The sequence below is a fragment of the Gorilla gorilla genome, chromosome 5, assembly GCF_029281585.2.
Source record: "Gorilla gorilla gorilla isolate KB3781 chromosome 5, NHGRI_mGorGor1-v2.1_pri, whole genome shotgun sequence".
NCBI classification, from domain to species: Eukaryota; Metazoa; Chordata; class Mammalia; order Primates; family Hominidae; genus Gorilla; species Gorilla gorilla.
Genome location: NC_073229.2, coordinates 60,491,490 through 60,518,494, shown reverse-complemented (window position 1 = coordinate 60,518,494; position 27,005 = coordinate 60,491,490). Strand labels below are relative to the sequence as shown.

At 49.3% G+C, this 27,005-nt stretch overlaps 1 protein-coding gene across 1 annotated transcript; it reads left to right on the top strand.

The window, feature by feature from the left end:
* Positions 1–27,005, top strand: PRPH2 (peripherin 2). The gene is made up of 3 exons (XM_004044024.5): positions 1–1,204; positions 18,320–18,566; positions 24,449–27,005. Exons 1-3 carry the CDS (start codon positions 624–626, stop codon positions 24,659–24,661), a joined length of 1,041 nt encoding a protein of 346 aa, XP_004044072.1. The 5' UTR covers positions 1–623; the 3' UTR covers positions 24,662–27,005.

The window sequence follows — 27,005 nt, the reverse complement described above, 5'->3', positions numbered from 1 at the left end:
GGCGTGAGCCACTGTGCCTGGCTCTGTCATTTCTTTTCTCAGAGACGATAACAATTTATTTGTCCTACAGAAAGTTTTAAATGTTGAAGGAGATTGGCCTGAAAATATGCTTTTGGGGAGCAACACGGTCTGAGCCAGACATCCAGATACAGCCCATTCTTCTGGCCAGTCTTGCCCTTTGCTCCTGATTCTCCAAGCTGTACCCAGAGCTCTCTGGTCCAGCATGTACCTGGAGGCTGCTTTTGACCATGTTTTGAGAGTGGCATGGCTTTATCTAATGGGATGAACCTGGCTAAAGAGATTAGCAAAACGTCTTGTGGATCCCACTTTTAATCTGCAGCGTTCAGGCTGCCCCTTCTTGGCTGGGAAGGGCGCTGAAGAAACAACGCCCAGGACCAGGACTATCCCCTGCTCAAGCTGTGATTCTGAGACCCCTGCCACCACTACTGCATTCACGGGGATCCCAGGCTAGTGGGACTCGACATGGGCAGCCCCCAGGGCAGCTCCCTACAGCTTGAGCCATCTGCACTTTTCCCAAGGCCCTAAGTCTCCGCCTCTGGGCTCGTTAAGGTTTGGGGTGGGAGCTGTGCCGTGGGAAGCAACCCGGACTACACTTGGCAAGCATGGCGCTACTGAAAGTCAAGTTTGACCAGAAGAAGCGGGTCAAGTTGGCCCAAGGGCTCTGGCTCATGAACTGGTTCTCCGTGTTGGCTGGCATCATCATCTTCAGCCTAGGACTGTTCCTGAAGATTGAACTCCGGAAGAGGAGCGATGTGATGAATAATTCTGAGAGCCATTTTGTGCCCAACTCATTGATAGGGATGGGGGTGCTATCCTGTGTCTTCAACTCGCTGGCTGGGAAGATCTGCTACGATGCCCTGGACCCAGCCAAGTATGCCAGATGGAAGCCCTGGCTGAAGCCGTACCTGGCTATCTGTGTCCTCTTCAACATCATCCTCTTCCTTGTGGCTCTCTGCTGCTTTCTGCTGCGGGGCTCGCTGGAGAGCACCCTGGGCCAAGGACTCAAGAACGGCATGAAGTACTACCGGGACACAGACACCCCTGGCAGGTGTTTCATGAAGAAGACCATCGACATGCTGCAGATCGAGTTCAAATGCTGTGGCAACAACGGTTTTCGGGATTGGTTTGAGATTCAGTGGATCAGCAATCGCTACCTGGACTTTTCCTCCAAAGAAGTCAAAGAGTGAGTGGCTTCCAGTCCTGGGGTCAGAGCTATTAATATATTGGGGACACTGAGGCTCAGGCCTCTGACCAGCCCCTCTCCCCGCACCCAGTGCCTTTTCCTCTCCATCGGGTGCATAACTTATTACTGCGTATGTGAGGGTGTATCAGGTTGAACCATATGAAATTGCTAATATTCTACCTCTTTGACCCATAAAAAATGACAACTTCATAGGGTTCAACGTAACGTTGGCTAAGGTGGGAGGAAGGTATCAATTTATATAAGCTGTCTGGATAGGAGCCCCTTGGGATGAAGAGCCAGGCAGCAATGTGTGTCCACTTTATACAGAGGGATGGAAGTCATTCATAGATCACAAATACTGAGGTACTATTTGGCTATTTGTCCCATTCATTCAAAGTAGATGGATTCAGTCCCAGAAGTTTAAATTTCCTAGTTAGTTCCCTTGTTTTCCAACCTTTCAACCCTGAGCATCCATTCCCAAGATGTTTGTCTGGATATGTTGGAAAGAGCATAGGAAGGGGAAGTCACGAGATCTACGGTGAAGTTTTGGCTCTGTTGTTCAAGGTCTTGTGACCTTGGGCAGGTCACTAGTCACTCTGCGCTTTGGCTTGCCCATCTTTTAAATGAGCACTGGGATAGAATAGGTAATTTTGGAAGTCACCTCCTAGCCCTGGCTGGTAGCTGGCATGTAGCAGGTACTCATTAAATGCTTGCTGGTGTTTACTTAGCAAGTCATGATAGTGCAATATGATAAAGCATTTCTAAAGTATTCTTGGCATATGTAAAAGTAAAATGCTGCGATGGGCCGTGGGAGGTGCTGGTGAGAGAGAGACTGTCGACCACTGTGTTGGAGGGAACAGCCTGTGCACTGGCTCCAGCGGGCTGCTCTTCCCAACACATCCACCAATCTGGGGCTTGAGTGACTTTTCAGGGAAAGGGCAGCCTGCCTTGAGGCAGCCGCTCTCCCTCACCTCTTCTTTCTGTCCGACTCAACCCTACCTGGCTGAGGTTAGGGGTTCAGTTATTCCTAAGGGTGGTATTTTTTTCTTCCCAGTGAGGCTGGCAAGTCCAAAGGGAACTTGAACTCAGGGCATTGGCACCAGCAGCAGGACATGTTTGAAGCCCAAAACAACATTAATGACGCCCAAATAGCTAGCTTATATCTGCCCTGCAGATGGAAGGGACGTCCAAGTGAAGGTCACTTCTTGGGATTTTATTTTCTTGTGGATGGAGATTACTGCTGCAAATCCCCAGTCAGGAGAGGATTGTAAAGGGCTGTGCCCTTCCCAGGTGACAGGTCTGCAGGGGCAGCACAAGATGCCACGATTTACATAAATCTCCCGAGGAGGGCATGAAGCCAGGGGGACAAGCGGAATTCTGGGGAGTGGGAGAGGCCAATGGTAGAACCAGCCTCTGTGAGCAGGTGAGAAGGGGCTTTTCATCTTTTCCTCTATCATTTCCCTTGATTGTCTCCTGCATAGAGTCAGTTCTTGGATAGATGTATTCAAATCTCTCGGTAACTCCAAATCCCCTTTTGTATCAGAGTGAAGGAATTATCTAATAGGTCACTCCACTCTCAATGGTCAATGGATCCAAAATTTCAGGCAAATATTTAGCTGAATCAAAACTCCTTCAATGTCCCATACCAACTTGTTGGTGGGAAATTTTCCTAACTCCACTGACTTGGAAAAATTCTTCTATTACACGCACAAAAAATACAGCAGTAATATTAAGAGAAGCCAAAATAGGAAAACAAATTCAAGCTAGCTTCTCACCCATAACTTGATTAATGCCTTTAGTTTTTCTACATTTCAGCTTCAGTCTAGTCTTGTTAACATTTACATAGTCATACAGTGTAATGATAGTATAAAGACAATTTAGGGCCGGGTGCGGTAGCTCACACCTGTAATCCCAGCACTTTGGGAGGCCGAGGCGGGCGGATCACCTGAGGTCGGGAGTTTGAGACCAGCCTGACCAACACGGAGAAACCCCGTCTCTACTAAAAATACAAAATTAGCCGGGCATGGTGATGCATGCCTGTAATCCCAGCTACTCAGGAGGCTGAGGCGGGAGAACGCTTGAACCTGGGAGGCAGAGGTTGCGGTGAGCTGAGATCTCGCCATTGCACTCCAGCCTGGGCAACAAGAGCAAAACTCTGTCTCAAAAAAAAAAAAAAAAAAAAAAAAAAAAAGACAATTTAGTGTTCCATTTTGTAATCTGATAGTATAACATTTGCATAATGTCCACAATGATCATGTTTAATGGTTGCATAAGAAGTCCACTGAAGCCAGGTGCGGTGGCTCACGCCTGTAATCCCAACACTTTGGGAGGCCAAGGTAGGTGGATCACGAGGTCAGGAGTTCGAAACCAGCCTGGCCAAAATAGTGAAACCTCATCGCTACTAAAAATACAGAAAATTAGCTGGGCGTGGTGGCATGCCTGTAATCTCAGCTACTTGGGAAGCTGAGGCAGGAGAATTGCTTGAACCAGGGAACCAGGGAGGTGGAGGTTGCAGTGAGCCGAGATCTTGCCACTGCACTCCAGCCCGGAAGACAGTGTGAGACTCGGTCTCAAAGAAAAAAAAAAAAAGGAAGTCCACTAAATGAAAGTACATGCTTAGGCAAGCATTCAGATTTTTATTTACCTCTATTATAAGTAACACTGGAATGGGCATCTTTGAGCATTTTGCTTCTCTCTGTCTCTGTCTTTTATTTCCCTTAGGCAAAATTTCCATGAGAAAAATGGACCTTTGGCTTTAACTTTCCACAAAGTTTGTCTTAAGACACAATTAGGGCTGGGATCGACGGCGCACGCCTATAATCCCAGCTCTTTGGGAGGCCGAGGTGGGAGGAGCACTTGAGCTCAGGAGTTCGAGACCAGCCTGGGCAACATGATGAAACCCTGACTCTTAAAAAAAAAGCCCAAAACATAAAAACATTAGCCAGGGGTGGTGGCTTGCACCTGTGGTCCTAGCTACTCAGGAGGCTGAGGCAGGAGGATAATTTATTTGAGCCCAGGAGGCAGAGGTTGTAGTGAGCTAAGATCATGCCACTGCACTTCAGCCTAGGTGACAGAGTAAGACCCTATCTCAGAAAAAAAAAAATATGAATTAGCACACAAATTTCTTAGAACTGAAATGCTTTTATCCTTTTCAAAACCTCCAGTGACCTCATACTGCAGTGGGCTACCTGTTCTTCCAAGGGTACAGTCTGATAGGGCCACCTTTGCAGAGAGACTTTCCCACAGACTTTTATTTTTATTTAATTAATTAATTAATTAATAATTATTTTGAGGCAGAGTCTCATTCTATTGCCCAGGCTGGAGTGCAGTGGCACAATCTTGGCTCACTGCAACCATCACCTCCAGGGTTCAAGCTATTCTTATGCCTCAGCCTCCCAAGCAGCTGAGATTATAGGTGTGTGGCACCACGCTGGGCTAATTTTTTTTTTTTTTTGAGACAGGGTCTCACTCTCTTGAGATGGTCTCACTCTCCAGGCTCACTGCAACTCCCACCTCCCAGGCTTAAGTGATTCTCCCACCTCAGCCTCCCGAGCACCTGGGACTGCAGACGTGAGCCACCACATCTGGCTAATTTTCTGTATTTTTGGTAGAGACAGGGTTTCGCCATGTTGCCCTCAGGCTGGTCTCGAACTCCTGAGCTCAGATGATCCACCTGTCTTGACCTCCCAAAGTGCTGGGATTACAGGCATGAGCCACTGTGCCTGGCCTCTGGCTAATTTTTCTATTTTTAGTAGAGACAGGGTTTCACCACGTTGGCCAAGGTGGTCTTTAACTTCTGGGCTCAAGTGATGCTCCCGCCTCAACCTCCCAAAGTGCTGGGATTCCAAACATGAGCCACCGCGCCCAGTCCCACAGACTTTTACATGATCACTGAACAAGGCCTGTGAGGGAAGTGAGGCTCCTGGGATTATGTTCAGAAAGCTGCTCAGAGCTGGGTTGCCTGAGGACCAGTGCCTGAGACCAGAGCACAGCCCTTATCTGTTGGTAGAAGGAATGAAAGAAGGAATGAATGAGAGACTGTGGAATGGCATTTACTCCCACCTCAAAGAAAAACTAAAAAATTTTTTCTGTTCATGTTTTCGTGGCTTCATTTTGGAGGGTTTAGTGAGTTTACATGACAAAGCTGGCTCTCCAAAACCCTTCCCTGAAAAATGTAAGTTATATTTTTTTTTTTGAGATCACAAGCACTGAGAAATGGTAAGCATTTACCTTCCGGATTATCTCGGCAGCACCCCCCGGGCTAGGATTCTGATGGCAAAGAGGTGAGGCGGGCGAAAGGGCTGGGAGAGGGAGGTTATCATCCACCAAGATCCTTTTCTTTTTATTTGTTGCCCAGGCTGGAGTGCAATGGTGCGATCTCAGCTCACTGCATCCTCGCCCCCCTGGTTCAATTGATTCTCCTGTCTCAGCCTCCCAAGTAGCTGGGATTACATGTGCCCACCACCATGTCCACCTATTTTTTTTTTTGTATTTTTAGTAGAGACTGAGTTTCACCATGTTGGCCAGGCTGGTCTTGAACTCCTAACCTCAAGTGATCCACCTTCCTTGGCCTCCCAAAGTGCTGGGATTACAGGCATGACCCACCGCTCCTGGCCACAAGATCTTTTTAAAAGAAATTCTTAGCCAGGTGCGGGCTCATGCTTGTAATCCTAGCACTTTGGGAGGCTGAGACAGGAGGATCCCTTGAGGCCAGGAGTTCAAGACCAGCCTGGGCAACACAATGAGACTTCACCTCTACCAAAAAAAAAAAAAAAAAAAAAAGGCCCAGTGAGGTGGCTCACGCCTGTAATCCTAGCACTTTGGGAGGCTGAGGCGGGTGGATCACTTGAGGTCAGGAGTTTGAGAACAGCCTGACCAACTTGGTGAAACTCTGTCTCTACTAAAAATACAAAATTAACCAGGTGTAGTGGCACACGCCTATTATCCCAGCTACTTGGGAGGCTGAGGCAGGAGAATTGCTTCAATCTGGGAGGCGGAGATTGCAGTGAGCTGAGATGGCACCATTCTACTACAGCCTGGGCAACAAGAGCAAAACTTCATCTCAAAAAAAAAAAAAAAACCAAAAAACCAACCAAACCAAACCAAACAAAAAAAATTAGCTAGGGCATAGTGGCATGCACCTGTGGTCCCTGCTACTTGGGAAGCTGAGGTGGGAGAATCCCTTGAGCCTGGGAGGTCAAGGCTGCAGTGAGCCAAGACTGTGCCACTGCACTCCAGCCTGGGTGACAGAGTGAGACCCTGCCTTAAAAAAAAGAAAAAAAAAATTCTTTTCTTAAAAAAAAGAGATGGGGTCTTACTCTGATGCTTAGGCTGGTCTTGAACTCCTGGTTTCAAGCAACCATCCCACCTCAGTCTCCAGAGTACCTGGGATTATAGGCACCCACCTCCATGCCAGGCAGAATTCTCCTTTTTTTTGTTTCCCCTCTCCCCATCAAATTTGGATGAGCCAACAAAGAGGTTCGGGTGAGCCTCTTTCTCCTGCTTGACCTGAGGACTGTGGGGAAGCGATCCCAGGAGAATGAGCTGGTCTGAGCATGGGTAGCCTGGAGAAAATCCACAGGGATCCTCCCCTGACACAGACTGGGCATGGGCGGTGTCTGGTGACAGTGATTTCCAGGCATTTCTGCAGGCTCTGTCCCTGGAATAACTTTCCATTCTGTGCAGTGGGCACTTCACCGGACTGGGCTAGAGAAAGTTGAGGTCCTCACTTTCTGGCATCTTCAGTCCAGTTCCTGAGAGGAGGAGCTGGGTGCTTGCATTCTGGCCTACCTAGGACCTCCCCACTTGTGCCCCTCTTTGGGGCCCCCCGGAAACCTGAGGATAGAGTGCATTGCCTCAGTAAGCATGGAGGGGCGGGCAGGTTTTGGAGATTTCTCAGGGGAATCTTTAAGATCCAGGGCTGGCTCCTGAAGGTTCCTGATCTAATGAATAAGATCAGGCAGAAACAATTCCATATTTTTATGGGAATTTACAAGAGTTTTTTGTTTTGTTTTGTTTTTTGAAATGGAGTCTCACTCTGTCACCCAGGCTGAAGTGCAGTGGCACGATCTCAGCTTGCTGCAACCTCCACCTCCTGGGTTCAAGAGATTCTCCTGCCTCAGCCACCCAAGTAGCTGGGATTACAGGCGTGCACCTCCACACCTGGCTAATTTTTGTATTTTTGGTAGAGACGGGGTTTCCCATGTTGGTCAGGCTGGCCTCGAACTTCTGACCTCAAGTGATCCGCCTGCCTCGGCCTCCCAAATTGCTGGGATTACAGGTATGAGCCACTGCACCTGGCCTTACAAGAGTTTTGGCTGCTCTGTCTCAGGGGAGTAGCCCAGTGACTGCACCCCATCCCCAACCTGCCTATGACCATGTTGCCAAGTCATTTGGGAGGGGGAAATGACCCACATTTATCCTGCACAAAACTCCTCCTAGGAAGTTTTTGTCTTAATCTTTTTTAGTTTTTGTTTGTTTGTTTGCTTTTTTGAGACAGAGTCTTGCCCCATCGCCCAGGCTGGAGTGCAGTGGCACGATCTCGGCTCACTGCAACCTCCGCCTCCCGGGTTCAAGCGATTCTCCTGCCTCAACTTCCTGAGTAGCTGGGATTACAGACATGTGCCAGCATGCCTGGCTAATTTTTGTATTTTTAGTGAAGATGGGGTTTCACCATTTGGTCAGGCTGCTCTCGAACTCCTGACCTCAAGTGATCCACCCACCTCAGCCTCCCAAAGTGCTGGGATTATAGGCGTGAGCCACTGCGCCCAGCTGGTATTATTAGCTCCATTTTATATATGAGAAATCTGAGGCCCAAGAGGTTAAGGGACATGTCTAAGATCACACAATAGGAAGTGGGGGAGACAAAAAAAGAAAATCAGCTTCGGCCACATGTGGTGGCTCACACCTGTAATCCCAGCACTTTGGGAGGTTGAAGTGGATGGATCACTTGAGCCCAGGGGTTCGATACCAGCATAGGCAACATAGTGAAACCCCATCTCTACAAAAAATACAAAAATTAGCTAGGTGTGGTGGTGTGTGCCTATAGTCTCAGCTACTTGGGAGGCTAAGGTGGGAGGATCACCTGAGCCCAAGAAATTGAGGCAGCAGTGAGCTGAGATTGCACCACTGCACTCCAGCCTGGGCAGCAGAGTGAGACCCTGTCTCAAACAAAAAGAAAAAACAGCTTTACTGAGATATAATTCACTCACTATACAACGTACCCATTAAAAGTATGCAATTCAATGGTTTTTAGTATATTCACAGAGTCGGACAACCAGCATTACAATCAATTTTAGAACATTTTCATCACTTCTAAGGGAAACCTTACACCATTTAGCTTTCACTCCCTAGCCTTCCCTCCCCCTAGCCCTAAGTAACCACTCGTTTACTTTCCGTATCTATAGATTTCCCTGTTCTGGACATTTCATATGAATGAGTCATATAACATTTGTCCTTTTGTGTCTGCCTTCTTTCACTTAGCATAGTGTTTTCAAAATTAATCCATGTTATAGCGTATATCAGAACTTCATTCCTTTATATGGTGAAATAATATTCCATTATATGGCATGTCAGATTTTAATTCTTCTCTTTTCACCCTACTCTGCTGTTTCCCAGCGATGTTAAAGTACCTCTTGTATACATTCGGCGTTAAATGAATGTTTGCTCACTGAGTGACAGAAACCTCAAATTATCCAGGCTGCTTGGGGTACGGGAAGTCTTGCTTTTCTCCCTCTTCTCCCTGTCTTTCTCTGTCTTTTTTTTTTTTTTTTTTTTTTTTTTGCGATAGAGTCTTGCTCAGTCACCCAGGCTGGAGTGCAGTGGTGTGATCTTGGCTCACTGCAATCTTCGCCTCCCGGGTTCAAGCGATTCTCCTGCCTCAGCCTCCTGAGTAGCTGGGATTACAGACACCCACCATCACACCCAGCTAATTTTTGTAATTTTGTAGAGACGGGGTTTCTCCATGTTGGCCAGGCTGGTCTCAAACTCCTGACCTCAGGTGATCTGCCTGCCTTGGCCTCCCAGAGTGCTGAGATTACAGGTGTGAGCCACCGCTCCCGGCCTTTCCCTGTCTTCTTGTTCTCCATTTCCTCTCCAAGAAGGACAGGGAAAGGGGTGGGCAGAGATGATGCAGGGTTGGAAAACATGGATGGATTAGGTTCGGATTCCAGTGCTTCTGTGCCAACGTCTCAGATAATCACGAGGTGGCCTCACAGAAACTAGAAACACCATCCCGGGCTCTGCGGCACCTGTGGTAAATGGGGCTGTCACTGGGCTTCAACCTCCCACATCTCCCTCCCCTGGCCTGGTGGTCCTGGGTGGGCCAGGAAGAGGGGGACACACTTCCTGCTACACTTGGAGGAGGCTCTCAGAGGGAGGAGCCAAGTCCAGGAATGCTGTCTCCCTCACTGACTCTGTCTTTTCAGAGCAAGGTATCAGTGAAAGAGATTTGTAGTTCTTTCTCTCTTTTTTTTTTTTTTGAGATGGAGTTTCACTCTGTCGTCCAGGCTGGAGTGCAGTGGCACCATGTCGGCTCACTGCAACCTCTGTCTCCAGGGTTCAAGCAATTCTCCTGCCTCAGCCTCCCAAGTAGCTGGGATTACAGGTGCCCACCACCATACCTGGCTAATTTTTATATTTTTAGTAGAGACAGGGTTTCACCATGTTGGCCAGGCTGGTCTCGAACTCCTGACCTCAGGTGATCCACCCACCTTGGCCTCCCAAAGTGCTGGGATTACAGGCGTGAGCCACTGTGCCAGGCCTGTAGTTCTCAGCTGATGCTCTTTTATCTCATTTTATTGCATTTCCGACTTCTATTATAGAAAAAACTCAAGCTTTCACAAAATTAGAGAGTTCATTATAATTAATTCTCATGTAGCCATCACCTAGCCAGGTGTGGTGGCAACACACCTGTAACTCCAGCTACTTGGAGGCTGAGGTGGGAGGATCACTTGAGCCCAAGGTCTCTAAAAAAAAAAGGAAAAAACAGGCTGGGCACAGTGGCTCATGCCTGTAATCCCAGCACTTTGGGAAGCTGAGGTGGGTGGATCACCTGAGGTCAGGAGTTCAAGACCAGTCTGGCCAACATGGTGAAACCCCGTCTCTATCACCTAGCCATCACCTAGGAACAAATATCAATATTTTGCCTGTTTCATCTATACTATCCTCCCCCAACCACATTTTCCCCTTCTGAATATCCTAAAGCAAATCCTGGACATACTTTCCTTTTACCTGTAAATACTTTAATAGGCATCTCCAACAGATAAAGAGGCTTTAGTTGTTTTTTGCCCTTTTGTTTCTGCTGAACATAAGTACAAGACCAGTCATAGTCAACAGATTTAATGGCAATATCAATCAATACCCAGTCTATGTTCAGTTTTCCCTGATAGTCTCGGAATGCTTTTTACAGTTGGTCAATTCAGGATCCAAACCAAGTCCATGCTTTGCATTTGGTTGTTTGGTTTCCTGTCTGTTTTACTAGAAAACTGTCCCCTTTTTCATACCACATGTGTGAGAGAAACTGGGCCACGTGTCCTGCAGAATCCCCCATAGTTTGGAGTTGGGCAACTGCAGCCAAATGGCATTGTCTAACTTGTTCTTCTGTCCCCTGTATTTCCTCATAAACCAGTAGTCTGGGTCGAGGTATGGTTGGATCAGGCTCAGTTGTGGCAAGAACATTTCCTACAGTGCCGCTCTGTGCATCTTACCGTAGCACATGAGGAAGGACATGAGGTCTTCAGTCAGTTTACAACACTTCTTTTAAAGGTTGCAGGATGAGCAGAGCTGCAGTGTCTTGGGGTGAGAGGTAGAACATGCGGGAGCTCAGACATTTTGGAACCAGGAACTACCAGCCAGGAAGGCCCAGCCGGGGGTCCCCAGTCTGAGGGAGAAGCTGGCACCAAGCTCTTGCTCTTCACCATTCTTCCCAGGGAACCCACAGACTACAGGTACCTGCTTGCTCTTCTTAAACAATTCGTAGACATCTCAAGAAGAAAATTAGAACTTGACTATATGGGGTTTCTCCCCTCTCAGATGGGAACTCTTTGAAGAGAGCTGTGTCTCCCCTTCAAATTGGGGCTTCCTGAGGGCTGGGCTATGTCTCCCCTCAGACCAGGGCTCCCTGAGGATGGGGCTGTGTTTCCCTCAAACTGGGGTTCCCTGAAGACAGGGCTGCATCTCCCCTCAGACTGGGGCTCCCTGAGGACAGGGCTGCATCTCCCCTCAGACTGGGGCTCCCTGAGGATGGGGCTGTGTCTCCCCTCAGACCGGGGCTCCCTGAGGATGGGGCTGTTTCCCTCAAACTGGGGTTCCCTGAAGACAGGGCTGCATTCCCCCCTCAGACTGGGGCTCCCTGAGGACGGGGCTGTGTCTCCTCCTCATGTGACCCCTCACTGTCTATAGTACCTCACACTCAGTGACTTATTGTCTTACTTCACTGTATATAACAGAATACCTGAGTCTGGATAATTGATAAAAAGTAGAGATTTATTTCTTACTGTTCTGGAGACTGGGAAGTCCAAGGTGGAGGGGCCCGCATCTGCTGAGGGGCCCGAATTCATCCTTTTCCTCAGGAACCCACTCCCATGATAATGGCATTAATCTACTCATGAGGGCAGAGCGCTCGTAATCCAATCACCTCTCAAAGGTCCCATCTCTCACCACTGTCATGCTGGGCCTCACGTTTCCAACACAGGAACTTCGGGGGACACATTCAAACCACAGCACTACACAAAAAAGCAATCATCAAAACATACTAAGCACATAGTGTGTACCAAATGCTCCACGTGTATGATCCCATTTAATTTCCACCATCCCCTGTCGAGTGTTTAAAATGTCATTTCTTAGATGAGAAAACTCAGGCTCAGAGAGGTTAGGCCAGTTCTCAAGGTCTCACAGGTGTCCCTCAGCCAGCGTTCTGCTTGGCATGACCCACTGTCAGGTATACCCCTGCTCATTGCCCTACGGCTGGCTTTACTAATTTGATTCACTTACTAAATTATGTTGGTTTTTCCGGAAAAGCTCAGACGTGATCATTTTCCCAGGCTCTTTGTGCCTCGCTTATAGGAGAGTGGCCTAGAACATAGGTCTTATCTTAATCAAGACCCTTTCAAACCCTAGTGACTCCTCCTCCACCGCCCCCGGCCCCTTCCGCGCAGAGTGAAATTCGTAGCCTGGGAAACACGCTGTGATATAAATAGCCGGCTCACCACTAAGGCGCTCTCCTCTGCCTGGCTTTGTTTTAAGAGGGTGAGAGGAGCCTTAATCTGTGGTTGGAATGAGGGCAAGCACTGAGTAAACAGGATGATGTTTGGAGTGGGGGAGGGACAGCTCCAGAAGTGAGAGACCCCAGGAGTTCCCAGGCTGCTGACCCAGGCAGGTCCCAACGTTCACCAAGCTTGGCCTATTTCCCCCAGGCTGACCTGGATGTTGCCCCTGGGAATACACTGGGAAGTTCCCAGTGTGAGGGAGACACAGCCCTGTCTTTAGGAAGCCCCAGTTTGAGGGGAGACAGCCCCATCTTCAGGGGGCCCCAGTCTGAGGGGAGACACAGCCCCGTCCTCAGGGAACCCCAGTCTGATGGGGAGACACAGCCCCGTCTTCAGGGAGCCCCAGTCTGAGGGGGAGACACAGCCCTGACTCAGGGAGCCCCAGTGTGAGGGGAGACAGCCTGGTGGAGACCAGTAGGGTGACTTGTCTGGGGGCTCAGGGAGGCGAGGTGGGGAGACGGGGAATGTCCGCAAACTCAGCCTGCAGACTGAGGGCGGCTCAGAGCCTCTGCTGGCCTCAGCCCACACAGTTTTAGGCCTGACCCTCACATCACAGACACCTTAGTGTGCATGAGGCAGGTGTGCAGGGTTTGCTGCACCTTAGGGCCACCTGGTAGGTACGTGAGGGTAGGTGGTGGTGGCTAGGAAAGGACTCCTGGGACAGGGAAGAGGGGAGAAAACTCACAGTTTTCCAGGAAATTTAACTTCCAGGCCTGGAAACACCTGGCTGGAAAGGGCCTTGGCCACCAGTGACCTGTAAGGGGGAGATGAGGTTGGTGAGGGAGCTGGGGTGTCACCAATGGCAGCCAGATGCTCGTCCATCAACGGCTCCTGTCCTGCTGCTCCTCCTACCCTCCAGGCATGGCCCCAAGGAAGGGCCTGGCCCCACAGAGTGGTTGGGTGAATTTCTATATTCCCTATTGACTTGGTCTTGGATTACCATCTACCTCAACCCTCTAGGCCATAAGATCGAGGAAGGCAGGGGCATTTATTCACTGCTCTGTCTTCAGCGCCTAGAATAGCAGCTGGCAGGTAGCAGGCGCACAGCAAATATTTATCAACTGAGTGAATGAATGAAAGGTCAAGTCAGGAGGGACAAGGGAGGTGGGGAACTCCAATGGGACCAGTGGGCAACTGCTGTGGGCTGGACCCAAGTTTTTTAATTTTTTTTTTTATTTTTGTTATTTGAGACAGAGTCTCACTCTGTTGCCCAGGCTGGAGTGCAATGGCATGATCTCAGCTCACTGCAATCTCCACCTCCCGGGTTCAAGCGATTCTTCTGCCTCAGCCTCCCCAGTAGCTAGAATTACAGGTGCCTGCCACCACGCCCGGCTAATTTTTTGTATTTTTAGTAGAGATGGGGTTTCACCACGTTGGCCAGGATGGTCTCGAACTCCTGACCTCATGATCTGCCCACCTCAGCCTCCCAAAGTGCTGGGATTACAGGCGTGAGCCACCGCTCCCGGCTGGACCCCGACTTCTTGTGTGGCTTTGGGCGAGGCCTTGCCCTCCTCTGGGCCCCACTTGCTCCTCTGTAGGACAATCCGATGGTCTTCCAGGTCTTATCCAATGGCTCTAAGCGGAAGGAGGGGCAACATTTTCTGAGGCCTCCCGCATGTCCAGCCTGTGTCAAATGCGTGACTGGAATTGTCTCATTTATATTCCCCATAACCCCTGAGAGGCAGCTGCTATCACTCCCAGCTCACGCAGGTCCACAGAGTTTAAGCTCCATGGCTCCCAAATACATATTTAGGACTCAGTGGTGTGCTTTCAACCACCCCCACCCTGTCCACAGGACACTGGCAATGGCTCAGCTGGGACACCGTACTGAGGGGAAGGCTCCAGGGACAGCCTGTAGGTCAGCAGGTGGGACAGACAGCATTTGGGTTGGGAGGCCCCTAGCCTTGAGGAGGACACTTTGGGGAAGGTCTTGGGGGAAGAAGGGAGGGACCACTGCAGAGATGCCACCTGCTCAGTGTGTCCAGGGCTACTGGCCCCTCCAGAGGGCCAGTAGAGGGGAGCGGGAGGCCCAAGCTGAAGGCCCCTCTCACACTGCTCCAGCTTGTCTTTCCACCCCTGCCCCACTTCCGTCTCCAACAGCCCGGTGCCCAGCGAGGGGCTGCAGAAGGACAGCTGAGCAAGACACAGTTTCTGCCTTCCCCATGCACATGGCTGGAGTAGGACTTTGAGTGGTGGGCAGGCAGTGCCAGCGGGCAGGTGCTCCGTGTCAGGCCCACCATGGAGGGTGGCCTGCATGATCCTGCCCTCAAGGAGCTGACAGCTTCTTTGCCACACAGCTGGTAGAACCTGCACGGCCAACTCCCCAGGGAGGGCTCTCCCATGATATGATATGGCGTGGTGGGCTCTGTTCTTACAACCTGATGTCAGCTCCCAGGTGCTCAGAGTACCACCCCTGATGGCTCTTGCTCGGCCACCTGCCCAGTGAGGTGGCTTTTGCTCACAGCGCATGGCTACTATGTATTAATACCAGCACTCTTCAAGCACTCTTACATGTATCACTTCATGCAATCCTTTGTTTCAAATATAAGGAAGCAGAGGCAGGGAGAGGTTAAGGAACTTGTCCAGAGGGATGGAGCTGGCATGTGGGCGAGCCAGGAGTAAACCCAGGCTGTCTGGCTCTTATCACCGATCTGTGCTGCCCATGCCACCCAGGGCCATGTGGTCTCTGGGCAGTGTGTTCTGCCCACGAAGTAGAGGGCAGGGATTACAGGGCATGTGGAAACATGGTTGCCATGACCCAGGCCACCTCATGCAGCCCTCCTAGAAAGTCTTAATCATAATAGACGGAAGTCAACACGGTTCATGGAAATGGAACCACCAGTGGCCCTTGAGCGCACCAAAAGACGCACAACTTCACTCATAATGAGAAAAACGGAAATAAAAACAACTCTGAGATACTGTTTTTCAAAGATTAGGTTGGCAAAGATGGAAAGTCTGACCTGTGTGGATGTGGCTGTGGAGGACAGGTTCTCCTGGGCATGGCTGGTTGGGCTTTGTGAACCGCCCCCCCCACCTCAGCCCCCAGCAGGAGAGACCAGAGGAGAAAAATGGCAGGTATCTGGCAAGATCACCCTTTGATGCAAGGATCCATCTTCAAGGAATTTACCTGCTCCATATAGTCACAATATGCAAAATGACTGATGTCCATGTTTGTATTAACGAGAGACTGGGAAAAACCCAAACTTCCATCAGTCTGGAACTGGCTAGGACCCATGTACCATCCACGCAATGGGAATACCATGCAGCTCATTAAAAAACAAAAATCCAGGACACTCCACAGACAGATACGAAAATATCTCAGCCGAGCGCAGTGGCTCATACCTGTAATCCCAGCACTTTGGGAGGCTGAGGCAGGCGGATCACTCGAGATCAGGAGTTCCAGAGCAGCCTGGCCAATATGACAAAACCCCATCTCTACTGAAAATACAAAAGTTAGCTGGGCATGGTGGCACACCACTGCACTCCAGCCTGGGTGACAGAGCAAGACTCCATCCCCCACCCCTGCCAAAAAAAAAAAAAAAAAAAAAGATCTCCAAGATATTGCTAAGGGAAAAAAGAAAGGTTCAAGACAGTATGTATATAATGTTCTAATTTGCAGTAATAAAAAAAGAACAGGAAAAATGAAAACATGTTTGCTTGTCCATGCATGAAGCCTCTCTCTGGTGGAACTGGCCATAGCGGTCAGGACCTGGAGGCTGAGAGATGAGGAGTGAGAGGATTTTATATTAAAGAGATTTTATTTAGAAGCAAAAGATGGACATTTTTTAAGAGATTCGTGACCAATTCAATGAACATTGTTTAAAATAATCTCTATTGGAAACAGTTATGCTTTCTATTATGTTCTAAAAGTCTATTATGTAACACATTGTTCGCGTGCAATTTTTTTTTCTTTTTTTTTCTTTCTTTCTTTTTTTTGTTTTTTTGAGACAGAGTCTCACTGGCGTGATCTCGGCTCACTGCAACCTCTGCGTCTCGGGCTCAAGTGATTCTCGTGCCTCAGCCTCCCGAGTAGCTGGGACTACAGGCATGCACCACAATGCCTGGCTAATTTTTTTGTAATTTTTTTATTTTTATTTTTTTTGAGACGGAGTCTCGCTCTGTCGCCCAGGCTGGAGTACAATGGCGTGATCTCGGCTCACTGCAAGCTCCGCCCCCTGGGTTCACGCCATTCTCCTGCCTCAGCCTCCCGAGTATCTGGGACTACAAGCGCCCGCCACAACACCCAGCTAATTTTTTGTATATTTAGTAGAGACGGGGTTTCACCGTGTTAGCCAGGATGGTCTCGATCTCCTGACCTCGTGATCGGCCCGCCTCAGCCTCCCAAAGTGCTGGGATTACAGGCTTGAGCCACCATGCCCGGCCTGTATTTTTATTAATTGTAGAGATGAGGGTTCACCATGTTGCCCAGGCTGGTCTTGAACTCCTGACCTCAGGTCGTCTGCCCACCTGGGCCTCCCAAAGTGCTGAGATTACAGGTGTGAGCCACTGCACTTGGCCTACATGCAACTTTTTCTCTTTTTTTTTTTTGAGACGGGGTCTCACTGTGTCATACGGGCTGGAGTGCAGTGGTGCGATCTTGGCTCACTGCAACCTCTTCCTCCCGGGTTCAAGTGATTCTCGTGCCTCAGCCTCCCGAGTAGCTGGGACTACAGGCGCGTGCCACCACGCCCAGATAATTTTTGTATTTTTAGTAGAGACGGGGTTTCACCGTATTGGCCAGGATGGTCTCGATCTCTTGACCTTGATGAAGATCTGCCCATCTTCGCCTCCCAAAGTGCTGGGATTACAGGCGTGAGCCACCGCGCCTGGCTGCAACTTTTTATTTAGATGACAAGCACCCAGTCAAGTGCACGAATATATATATTTTTAGAGACAGTCTTGTTCTGTTGCCCAGGCTGAGAGCAGTGGTGTGATCATAGCTCACTGCTGCCTTGAACTCCTGGGCTTAAGCGATGCTCCTGCCTCGGCCTCACAAAGTGCTGGGATTACAGACATAAGCCACAATGCCCAGCCAAATGCACGAATCTTAAGTGTGCAGCTCAGGGAGTTTTGACCATAAAACACCTGGGTAATCACCCCCAGGCCAGGTAGAACATACCCAGCCTGCCTGAGGGGAAGGGGAGACTTTTCACTGTAAAGATCCCTTTTGAATTCTGAACCTGTGTGAATGTATGGTAAACTCTAAACAAATACACACAAAAATATAGAAGTGCAGAAGATATGCTGGGAGCCCTGCCCATCAGCCTGGAGAACCTGCTTGCAGCTGTGTCCCTTAGGTGAGTCAGGAGCTCCCACCTGGCTGGGGGTGGAGTCCTCCGAGGGCAAGGACTGTGCCTGTCTCGGGTCTCCATCCCCTGCCTCTGCACAGGCCCTGGGCCTGAGCAGGCCTTCTGGAAACACCTTGGCCACCAGTGACCTGTAAGGGGGAGGTGAGGTTGGTGAGGGAGCTGGGGGCATCACCAGTGGCAGCCAGATGCTTGTCCATCAACAGCTCCCATCCTGCTGCTCCTCCTACCCACCTACGCACCAGGCATGGCCCCAAGAAAGGGCCTGGCAGCACAGAGTGGTTGGGTGAATTTCTATACTCCCTATTGACTTGGGTCTTGGATTACCGTCTGCCTCAAGGTCAAGGAAGGCAGGGGCATTTATTCATTTTTTTGTCTTCAGCGCCTAGAACAGTGGCTGTCACGTAGCAGGCGCACAGCAAATATATACCAAGTGTGCGAATGAATGACTATTCTAGGTTTCCAGAGGCAAGGGATGGGAGGAAGCGGCCCCTGGTGAGAAGCCCGGGAAGCCCATCTCCAGCTGTCTGTTTCCCTTTCAGTCGAATCAAGAGCAACGTGGATGGGCGGTACCTGGTGGACGGCGTACCCTTCAGCTGCTGCAATCCTAGCTCGCCACGACCCTGCATCCAGTATCAGATCACCAACAACTCAGCACACTACAGTTACGACCACCAGACGGAGGAGCTCAACCTGTGGGTGCGTGGCTGCAGGGCTGCCCTGCTGAGCTACTACAGCAGCCTCATGAACTCCATGGGTGTCGTCACGCTCCTCATTTGGCTCTTCGAGGTAGGCCCTGGGCCAGCTGGGGGTAGGGGGTAGGGAGAGCCTCTGGTCCCATTTGGGTCTAATGGGGGCGGAGCCAGGCTTGGAGAGCACGCCTCCCTCTTTGGAAACAGCCTTCAGTGGAGCTGTGGGTCAGATCAGTCTGGGCTTGAACCCCACCCAGCGCTTCCACCTTTTGTATTTATTTATTTATTTATTCATTTATTTATTTTTTGGTTTCTTTCCCACCACTTAAATTTTTTTTGAGACTGAGTCTCTCTGTGTTGCCCAGGCTGGAGTGCAGTGGCATGATCTCAGCTCACTGCAACCTCCCTCTCCTGGGTTCAAGGGATCCTTCTGCCTCAGCCTCCCGATAGCTGGGACTACAGGCATGTGCCACCATGCCCGGCTAATTTTTTGTATTTGTAGTAGAGACAGGTTTTCACCGCATTAGCCAGGATGGTCTCGATCTCCTGACCTCGTGATCTGCCTGCCTCGGCCTCCCAAAGTCTGGGTTTACAGGTGTTAGCACCGCACCCGACCGACAATTTTTTTTTAATTGAGGTGAGATTTATAAAAGGTAAACAATTTGGTGTCATCTACTTGATTTACAATGTTGTGCAAGCACCTCTACCTAGTTCCAAAAGATTTCCATCAGCCCCCAAGAAAATCTCACACCCATGAAGCAGTCACCACCTCCCAACCTGCCCTCCAGCCCCTGGCAACTGTTCTCTGGATTTATGTATTTTGGACATTTCATATAAATGGACCCATATTACGTTTGGCTTCTTTTAGTTAGCATGTTTTGGAGGTTCATCCTGTGTCCCCACTTTTTGGTACTGAGGTCTTAGTCATTGAACCTCTCTGTTATATGGGGTGACAGCACTTAGCTTTGGGGACTATTGGGAGGCAACATGAACAGCATGCGCAGGTGTTCAGGAAATGGGTACTGTTTGGATTTGTGCTTCTTGGGATGCTGGTCCTCATTTACCTGTTAGTCTAGTTATGTGTGGGTTCATCTTATCTGCAACGCTCAGTTTCTCTGTAGCTATAGGGCTTGCAATGTAAGCAAATCCTCGGTGAGTGTGCTGAATTAGCTCTTTGGTTAAAGAGATATTCATTTTTTATTTGTATTATTTTAAATTGTTTATTATTATTTTTTTTAGAGACAAGAAGAAAAATTCACCTGTCGCCCAGGCTGGAGCGCAGGGGCATGATCGTAGCTCACTGCAGCCTTGAACTCCTGGGCTCAGGGCTCTTCCCACCTCAGCCTTCTGAGTAGCTAGGACTATAGGCACATGCAGAGTAGCTGAAAACAGGTGCCCTGAGTCATACTCCATAGAGTCTTTTGTAGAAATGGGGTCTTGCTATGTTGCCCAGGCTGCTCTCTAACTCCTGGCTTCAAGCAATCCTCTTACCTTGGTCCCCCAAAGTGCTGGGATTACAGGTGTGTGCCACTGCATCTGGCCAAGAGCTATTTCTTTCTTTTTTTTTGAGATGAAGTCTTGCTCTGTCACCCAGGCTGGAGTGCAATGGCACGATCTCAGCTCACTGCAAGCTCCACCTCCCAGGTTCAAGCAATTCTCCTGTCTCAGCCTCCCAAGTAGCTGTGATTACAGGCGTGCACCACCACGCCCAGCCAGTTTTTGTATTTTTAGTAGAGATGGGGTTTTACCATGTTGGCCAAGCTGGTCTTGAACTCCTGACCTCAAATAATCCACCAGCCTCGGCCTCGGCCTCCCAAAGTGCTGGGATTGCAGGCATGAGCCACCACAGGTGGTCAGAGATATTTCTTAAACATGTACCCGTATGCCAGGCACAGCTCTAGGTGTTGAATGAGAGCCTGTTTGTTAGTAAATGAGGTGGCATGGTGACTCAGGGTAGCTGCTTTGAGCTACCTTGAGAGCAGAAAATCCAAACTTCAAAATCCCAATGTACAAAGCCAGGAAGATTTGGTGAGGAAGCTTTTTCCATTGAGGAGATTCCCAAAGATTCCTTTAAATGAGTCACTGTCCTAATGCTATCAGCCAGTGCATCCTGCCTGTGGCTGATAAACACCTCCTCTAACTCACCACATGAAACTAAAGGGTGACTGTATGTCCAGGAAGCCGACTTTTTTTTTTTTGAGACGGAGTTTCACTCTTGTTGCCCAGGCTGGAGTGCAGTGGCGCGATCTCAGCTCACGGCAACCTCAGACTCCTGGGTTCAAGTGATTCTTCTGCCTCAGCCCCTCCTGAATAGCTGGGATTACAGGCGCCCACCACCACGCCTGGCTGATTTTGTATTTTTAGTAGAGACGAGGTTTGACCATGTTGGCTGGGCTGGTCTTGAATTCCTGACCACAGGTGATCCCCCCACCTCGGCCTCCCAAAGTGCTGGGATTACAGGTGTGAGCCACTGCGCCCAGCCGAAGCCTTCTTTTAATGTTGAGGCAAACACAGCATATTCATGACTATTTATTGGTCGCTGACTCCTTGACACAGAGTCTTGGGTGGGTAGAATGAGGAGAGGAACATACTGCTGGAAATTTAGATGGCCACATTCCCTGAAAACACACAAAAAGAAGACTGAATATAAAAGAAGTCATAAAAGTTCACTAGCATTGAGCTCAGGAGTTCAAGACCAGCCTGGGCAACATAGCGAGACCTCATCTCTACTAAAAAAAAAAAAAAAAATTGCTGGACGTGGTGGCGCATGCCTATAGTCCCAGCTACTCAGGTACTTGGATGGCCAAGGTGGGAGGATCTCATGAGCCCCAGAGATGGAGGCATACAAGAAGTCAGCGGAGCCAGGAGCGGTGGCTCACGCCTGTAATCCTAGCAGGCATTAGCTAGGATTTGGGAGGCTAAGGCAGGAGGATCAATTGAGCCCAGGAGTTTAGACCAGCCTGGGCAATATAGCAACATCTCATCTCTACAAAAAACACAAAAATGACGGCCAGGCGCGGTGGCTCATGCCTGTAATCTCAGCACTTTGGGAGGCCGAGGCGGGGGATCACCTGAAGTTGGGAGTTTGCAACCAGCCTGACCAACATGGAGAAACCCCGTCTCTACCTAAAAATACAAGATTAGCCGGGCCTAATGGTGCATGCCTGTAATCCCAGCTACTTGGGGGCTGAGGCAGGAGAATTGCTTGAACCTGGGAGGTGGAGGTTGTGGTGAGCCGAGATCACGCCATTGCACTCCAGCTTGAGCAACAAGAGCGAAACTCTGTCTCAGAAAACAAAACAAAACAAAAACAAAAACATAAAAATTAGCTGTGTGTGGTGGTGCATACATGTAGTCCTGGATCCTCCTGGCTCAGGCAGGAGGATCACCTGAGCCCTGGAGGTCAGGGCTGCCGTAAGCCATGATCTCAACACTGCACTCTAACAGAGCCAGACTCTATCTCCAAAAAAAAAAAAAAAAAGAAAGAAAAGTCAGTGGGAAAATGAATGGGGTTCCATTGGCAGCCTCTTAGTGGCCCACCTTTACAGGAATCTAGTGGACTGCATTAGACAAGGATCAGCTTATTGGGAAGAGGGCATTCAAATGCCCCTTTTACTTGGGGCCTTTAATGGACAGAGGTCTGATGGGCCAAGGGTGGCTGAGCATAATGTTAGGAGTCTGATCTTGGCTGTGCCTGCCTAGGCTTCACAATCCAGTCAGGAGATGATGTCTAATTTATGAGCCAAAGGGAGGATCATTACCAAGTGCAAAACTCATAGTGCAGAGAGCCTCCTTCAGGAAAGCAGGAGGGGATCAGAGTGGACGCTTTCACATCAAGAGGACTTCATGGAAGAGGTGACTTTTTCTGCTGTAAAAATATTTATTCAACTTCCAGTTGACAATAGCAGTAACATAAATCTAAAACTCTATCAGTTATTATTATCTACTGCCATAATTATAAAATGTCCCAGAGCATTCATTCAAAAGAGATTTACTGAGGCCCTCCCCCTACCTAGTACTGTTCTAGGTGCTGGGATTCTGAGTGAGCCAGATGAGTAAGGGCCATCCCTGCCCTCAGGGAGCAGCTTCATCCTCTTGTAGAGTTTGTTATGCGATACAAAGAAGTGGAGGAGAGCAAGCCAGGAATTTGTATAGAAACAAGTGGCTAATGGAATATACGGAATATATTATAGAAAAATGAAAACAGGGTGTGGTGGCTCACGCCTGTAATCCCAGCACTTTGGGAGGCTGAGGCGGGCAGATCACCTGAGGTCAGGAGTTTGAGACCAGCCTGGCCAACATGGCTAAACCTTGTCTCTACAAAAAATATAAAAATTAGCCAGGCGTGGTGCCAAGTTTTTGACGCCTGTAATCCCAGCTACTCGGGAGGCTGAGGTAGGATAATTGCTTGAACCCGGGAGGCGGAGATTGCAGTGAGCCAAGATCGTGCCACTGCACTCCAGCCTGGATGACAGAGCGAGACTCCATCTCAAAAAAAAAAAAAAAAAAAAAAAGTGAAAACAATAAGCTAATTATCAGCTACAGCTGACTCTTCCTCTTCTGCTCTTCTGTTGGTCCTTACTGTGCCCTAGGTACAGTGGTGGTGTCTGCTGGAGTGCAGTGGTGGAGTCATGGCTCACTGCAGCCTCCATCTCCGGGGCTCATGAGATCCTCCCATCTTGGCTACCCAAGTACCCGGGTGGCTGGGACTACAGGCACGCGCCACCACACCCGGCAATTATTTTTATTTTTATTTTTAGTAGAGATGAGGTCTCGCTATGTTGCCCAGGCTGGTCTCGAACTCCTGAGCTCAAGCAATCCTCCCTCCACCTTGGCCTCCCAAAGTGCCGGGATTACAGGCATGCACCATTGCACTTGGCCTGTGTGTTTTACACGTATTAAAGTGGCACAGTGTCCACACGAGGTGGGCACCACTTCATCTGAAAATCTGCAAACCAGATGAATAAAGTGAGGTTTCCTGGTCACACGGCTGGCTGAGTGCCCGGGTTTGAACCCAGGCATTTTGGCACCAAGTCTGCCACACAGTGAATGCTAGTGAACAAATCCAAATTATTTTTTACCAGCATCCATTCATCACTGTGCTCATCAACATAATGGAAGGGCTGCGCACGGTGGCTCGCACCTGTAATCCCAGCACTTTGGGAGGTTGAGGCGGGTGGATCTCTTGAGGCCAGGAGTTCGAGGCCAGCTGGCAACATGGGGAAACCACATATCTACAACAATAACAACAAAAAAATACAAAAATTAGTCAGGTATGGTGGCAGGCACCTGCAACATTAGCTATTCAAGAGGCTGAGGCATGAGAATTCCTTGAACACAGGAGATAGAGTTTGTAGTGAACTGAGACCACGCCACTGCACTCCAGCGTGGGTGACAGAGAAAGACTTGTCTCAAAAAAAAAAAAAAAAAAAGTACCACACATCAGATGCAGAAAAGGAGGTGACCTCTTAATTCCACCCAAGGCAGTTACTGAACTACCCAATATGTGCCAAGCAATGGGGTGTAGAGGGGCACCGAGGTGAAGGCACCCAGGAATAATGCACCTGGGATGGGGGCGACCCGAGGGGATGGAGAGGGAGGATGAACTGCAGGGGAGCTCACCAAGGGCTGAAGATGAATTAACAGATGAATGTGGAGAGGAACAAGGTTCTAGGCAGAGAGCACAGCAGATGGTAAAGACCTAGAGGGGAGAAAGTATGGGGCATGGGCGAATCCGAAGCAGCCCAGGGTGGCTGGAAAGGGAGGAGGAGAGGGGTCTGACATGAGGCTGGAGAAGAGTCAGGTGTGTTGAGCACTGAGGGCAGGGCAGCGTGGGGCAGGCTGTCACTAACCCACACTCCACAGTGCTCAGGTTGAGTCCTCTCTGGGACCCTCAATTTGAGGCTCCTGTGGTTTCCTAATGGTCCAGCTCCCAGTGATTCTCCCGGATTGCCTCTAAATCTCCTCTCCCACCACCAGGTGACCATTACAATTGGGCTGCGCTACCTACAGACGTCGCTGGATGGTGTGTCCAATCCCGAGGAATCTGAGAGCGAGAGCGAGGGCTGGCTGCTGGAGAAGAGCGTGCCGGAGACCTGGAAGGCCTTTCTGGAGAGCGTGAAGAAGCTGGGCAAGGGCAACCAGGTGGAAGCCGAGGGCGCAGACGCAGGCCAAGCCCCAGAGGCTGGCTGAGGGCCCTGGGGCCCCTCCCCTCCCGAACACTGAGAAATAGTGGACTCCAAGAAACGTGGATCTCCCCCTCATCCAACTCCGAAAGTCTGAATCTCCCAAGGAGGGCACCATCTTACAGAGACTCTCCCTGACGGTGGAATTTGAGTTTAGGGTCCCTAAAAGCATTTGACACACAGTTGTTGAATGACTGACCCAAAATGTGAATGAAGCTAATGTGAATGTGAGTGAAGCTCCCTTCAGGCCCGCTGCCCTAGGATATGCCCTCCTGGTGACTCAGGGGCTGTCTCAGACGACTAGCCCAGGACCCATCTTTCTCACACGGGTTTAGTCCCACCCTGTGGCCACTGGCCGTATCTGAGGGCTGCTCCCCTTTTAGAATTTACCTCTTATGAGCTCCATGTTGCTTCACTCTATCCAAAGTGTCACTTGGTGCATAAGCACAGAAATCTGGAAAATGGCCATGTGGTCTTTTTTTTTTTTTTAATGCCAAGATTGACAGGTTGGCCGTTTGCTTAATGCCAGAAGTTGGGGGAAAGTTACACTTTTCTAAGAATAATGGACTCTTAAGGCATTGAGGGCTCTAAACAGGATTCTTTAATCATGGAGCAAGAGAATTTCAAGGCAGGAGATTTTTTCCCCCACCAAAAACACAGTGAAAGGCCTGCTTTTGTGTCCCGTTCACATGCCCTCGGTCACTGAGTCTGGAGTGAACCATGGGTTGAGGAAGTCAGGCTGTTGGCGTGTCCCAGCACCACACCACCCCTAAAGTGCCAGGTGATCTCCTGTGGCTCATCGGTGGAAGCAGTGGGGTAGGCTGCTGCCCTGCTGTGGAAGAGGAGCAACAATCAGACATGAGTCCACCCTTTGGAGACCAGGCCTCAGCTCTTGGTGGGCCCAGGGACACCCACACAGGTGGCCATCACAGCCCCATGGACAATACTAATTGTCCACAGCAAAGGGCAAGGAATCCTCTGGGAGCTTCTTCCGTTTCTTCCCCCCAGATACCCATCTTGAAAAACACTATTTCTGGAATGCTTCTGCATCAAAGGAGATTCTTTGAGATAGCCCATCTTCCTGAGCTAGCAAATACAGGAGTTTTCACTTTCTTTAGGAAAGAGAAGCTTTCAGGGGAAGGAGAGAATAATTTTGCTGACTTCCCAAGCCCTGGTGACCAGACCAAGGCAGGGCCCAGCATAATTCCGCCAGCTGGATGAACATTCAAGAGAGCTCATTCCTACCTGGCTGGAGACCGAGGCCAGAAGGCAAAAACCAGAAAGGGAACAGTCCATAACTTACCTCTGCTTCTGACCGATGGTGTTTGGGAATAGGTTACTTTGGACTGAGTTTGGGTTCTTTGCTGTCGTAAGAACTTCAGTGTAGAGAAAATAAGACTTCTGGTGCTGCTGGGGTATGTTCTGGGCTTAATTCCCCCAAGCAGAAGACCAGATCCAAGATGTTTGGACACCCTGTCAGACGTTGGTCCCAAGTTTAATTAGATTTCTGAATCTCGTTGAGGCCAAGGAATGATCCATACTGAAAAAATGCTGAGCCAGCCATCTTTGGCAAAGGTCCCTGAGCTCTTGCTATCTCTCAAGAGTGCTGAGAACCACGGTGAAAGTGCTGCTCTAGGCCCACAAGTGTAACTATGCTGTTAACAGCTGTCAATAGATAATTAAAATTCATACTGTATGAAAATCACTTTTGTTAAATGACTGTTTAAGCCCATTCAACAACATATATCAGAATCCCCTACTACCGCTAGTATTTGCCAAAAAAGAAAAGAAACCCACCCTAAGGGAAGCATTGGTAACGATCATTGTTATAAACATGGCTTGGGTATCACATCTCTCCATCTTGCCATCTCTTACCTGTAAGAACAGTGACTATTACAACAGTGACTATTATTATATCCAAATAATCTCAGCATTTGCTGGAGTTTGAACCAGAGCTGAATACATGGAATTTTAATGTAGTAATTTAGGCAAAACTCCAAGCCATTTTTTCTTCTCCTCTGGCCAAAACGTTATTTCCTCAAACAGGGAAATATGAGTCTCTATGGGGCCAGGTTATAGGGGCAAATGTGAACAACCTGAGAATCTGAAGGTTGTTGAGAGGACCAAGAGTGCATTGACTCTACAATAAATCTCACTCATTGGTTCAGAGCAGGCTTAGGGTTAACTGCATTTTAACAGGTCTTCTCAGGTAGGCGGTAGTTGCGAGAGAAACCTGGACCATCCCTTTTGGTCACCTACCAGTGCCCAGGAAGTCTCTACTATCAGGTTTTTGCTTGTGTGTAACTTCAGTCTTTCCTTGGGCTGGTGTAAATCCTTTTCCCCTGAGGGAC

What these genes read in the sequence shown, in the direction of transcription:
- PRPH2 (XM_004044024.5), top strand. Translation starts at nt 624, where the DNA reads ATGGCGCTACTGAAAGTCAAGTTTGACCAGAAGAAGCGGGTCAAGTTG. An exon ending in TCCTCCAAAGAAGTCAAAGA is followed by an intron (nt 1,205 to 18,319) that starts GTGAGTGGCTTC and finishes TTTCCCTTTCAG; the next exon opens with TCGAATCAAGAGCAACGTGG. An exon ending in TCCTCATTTGGCTCTTCGAG is followed by an intron (nt 18,567 to 24,448) that starts GTAGGCCCTGGG and finishes TCCCACCACCAG; the next exon opens with GTGACCATTACAATTGGGCT.